The sequence below is a fragment of the Numida meleagris genome, chromosome 13 (assembly GCF_002078875.1).
Source record: "Numida meleagris isolate 19003 breed g44 Domestic line chromosome 13, NumMel1.0, whole genome shotgun sequence".
NCBI lineage: Eukaryota > Metazoa > Chordata > Aves > Galliformes > Numididae > Numida > Numida meleagris.
The window spans coordinates 15,527,712-15,529,068 of NC_034421.1; the positions used below are offsets into that span (position 1 = coordinate 15,527,712).

A 1,357-nucleotide genomic window follows, 5' to 3' on the forward strand; every position below is an offset into this window, starting at 1 on the left:
GGGCAGAATTTGGGGTTGAATTTGGGCCAATTTGGGCGTGAAGTTTTGGGGTGATTCGGGGCCCGCTTTGGGGCCGTTTGGGGGACGGTTCGGGGTCCATTTGTGTGGGGCCGGGGCTGCCGGGCGCTCTGCCCTACAGCTCCATGGGGCCGTTCTGTGGGGCAGGGCGCACGTGGCGCGCGCTGTCGCTGCTGGGCGCGCTGCCGGCCGTGGCGCTGTGCATGGTCAACGTGGCGCTGCAGCAACGCCAGCACCGCCCCACGCGCCCCACGTTCGTGCCCTACCACCACCTCCGCATCCGCACCAAGGTGGGCACCGCGCGTGGGGCAGCCGTGGGTTGGAAGGACGGGGCGGGTGGGTGCTGCGGGGTGGGTGTGGGGCAGAAGGACTACGGCGGGGGGACCGCGTGCCCCGTGGGGCAGATACGGGGTGGTGAAGGCCCCGCGCTGTGGTGGATGGGATCTGTGGGGCAGATACGGGGCGGGGAAGGCCCGACACCCTAGTAGGTGGGATCTGTGGGGCAAATGTGGGGCAGGGAAGACCCGATGCCACGGTAGGTGGCTCTTCGGGGCAGATGTGGGGCCAAGAAGACCGAAAGTTGGGGTAGGCGGGATCTATGGGGCAAACAAGGCCCGAAGTTGAAGGATCTATGAGGCAGATGGAATCTATGGGCCGCACGCTGTGGGGCAGCCCCCTAACCCCATTGCTCCCTACAGCCGTTCCCATGGGGCGACGGGACCCACACGCTGTTCCACAACCCCCGCACCAACGCGCTGCCCTCTGGCTACGAGCAGTAGGGCCCGACCCCACGGCAATAAACGCCCTTGAGCGTCCCACTGCATCCTGCGACCCACGGCACGGGACCCACACGCAGCCGGACCCATAGCGGAGACCCTGCGGAGCTTCAGCCCCATAGCAAACACCCAGACCCACAGCGGAACCCCAGTCCCATAAGCGTTCCCAGACCCATAGCGAACCTCCAGACCATCGGGAGAACCCCAGTCCCATAGAGGAACCTGGCCTCATGAGGGACCCACACGTGCGGCTGCCCCATAAGCTCCACCTGAGCCCCCCCCCGCACGTGGGTTGTCCCGCATCTACCCTGCAACCTCCCGTTGTGAACCACATGTGGGGCAGCCCCATAACCTCCCATCGCTCCCCCACCCCACGATGCCCACCGGACCCACGCGTGGGACTCCTCCAGCTCTGCCCGCTGCGCCCCATGGATGCACCCCGCTGTGCCCCAGCGCAGCCGCAGCCTGGGGCGTGGGGGCACTCGGGGGCTCTGTGGGTCCTTGTTTGTTGTGGGGCGAACTGGGGGTTCCCATCCATCCCTGTGGGGCCCTCCCCCCCCCCC

General features: G+C 67.5%; 1 protein-coding gene across 2 annotated transcripts in view; it reads left to right on the plus strand.

Moving 5' to 3' along the window:
* The window catches only part of LOC110405802 (cytochrome c oxidase subunit 6A2, mitochondrial-like), a 2,224-nt gene extending 1,391 nt beyond the window's left edge, over positions 1-833 (plus strand). The window contains exons 2-3 of one of the 2 annotated variants that reach the window (XM_021411487.1): positions 166-308; positions 717-833. In XM_021411487.1, the coding sequence (XP_021267162.1) occupies positions 166-308; positions 717-797 (224 nt within the window). In that variant the 3' untranslated portion in view covers positions 798-833. Of the gene's footprint in view, positions 1-6; positions 309-716 lie in introns of those variants that run through there. The other variant, XM_021411488.1, reaches the window with a different exon arrangement.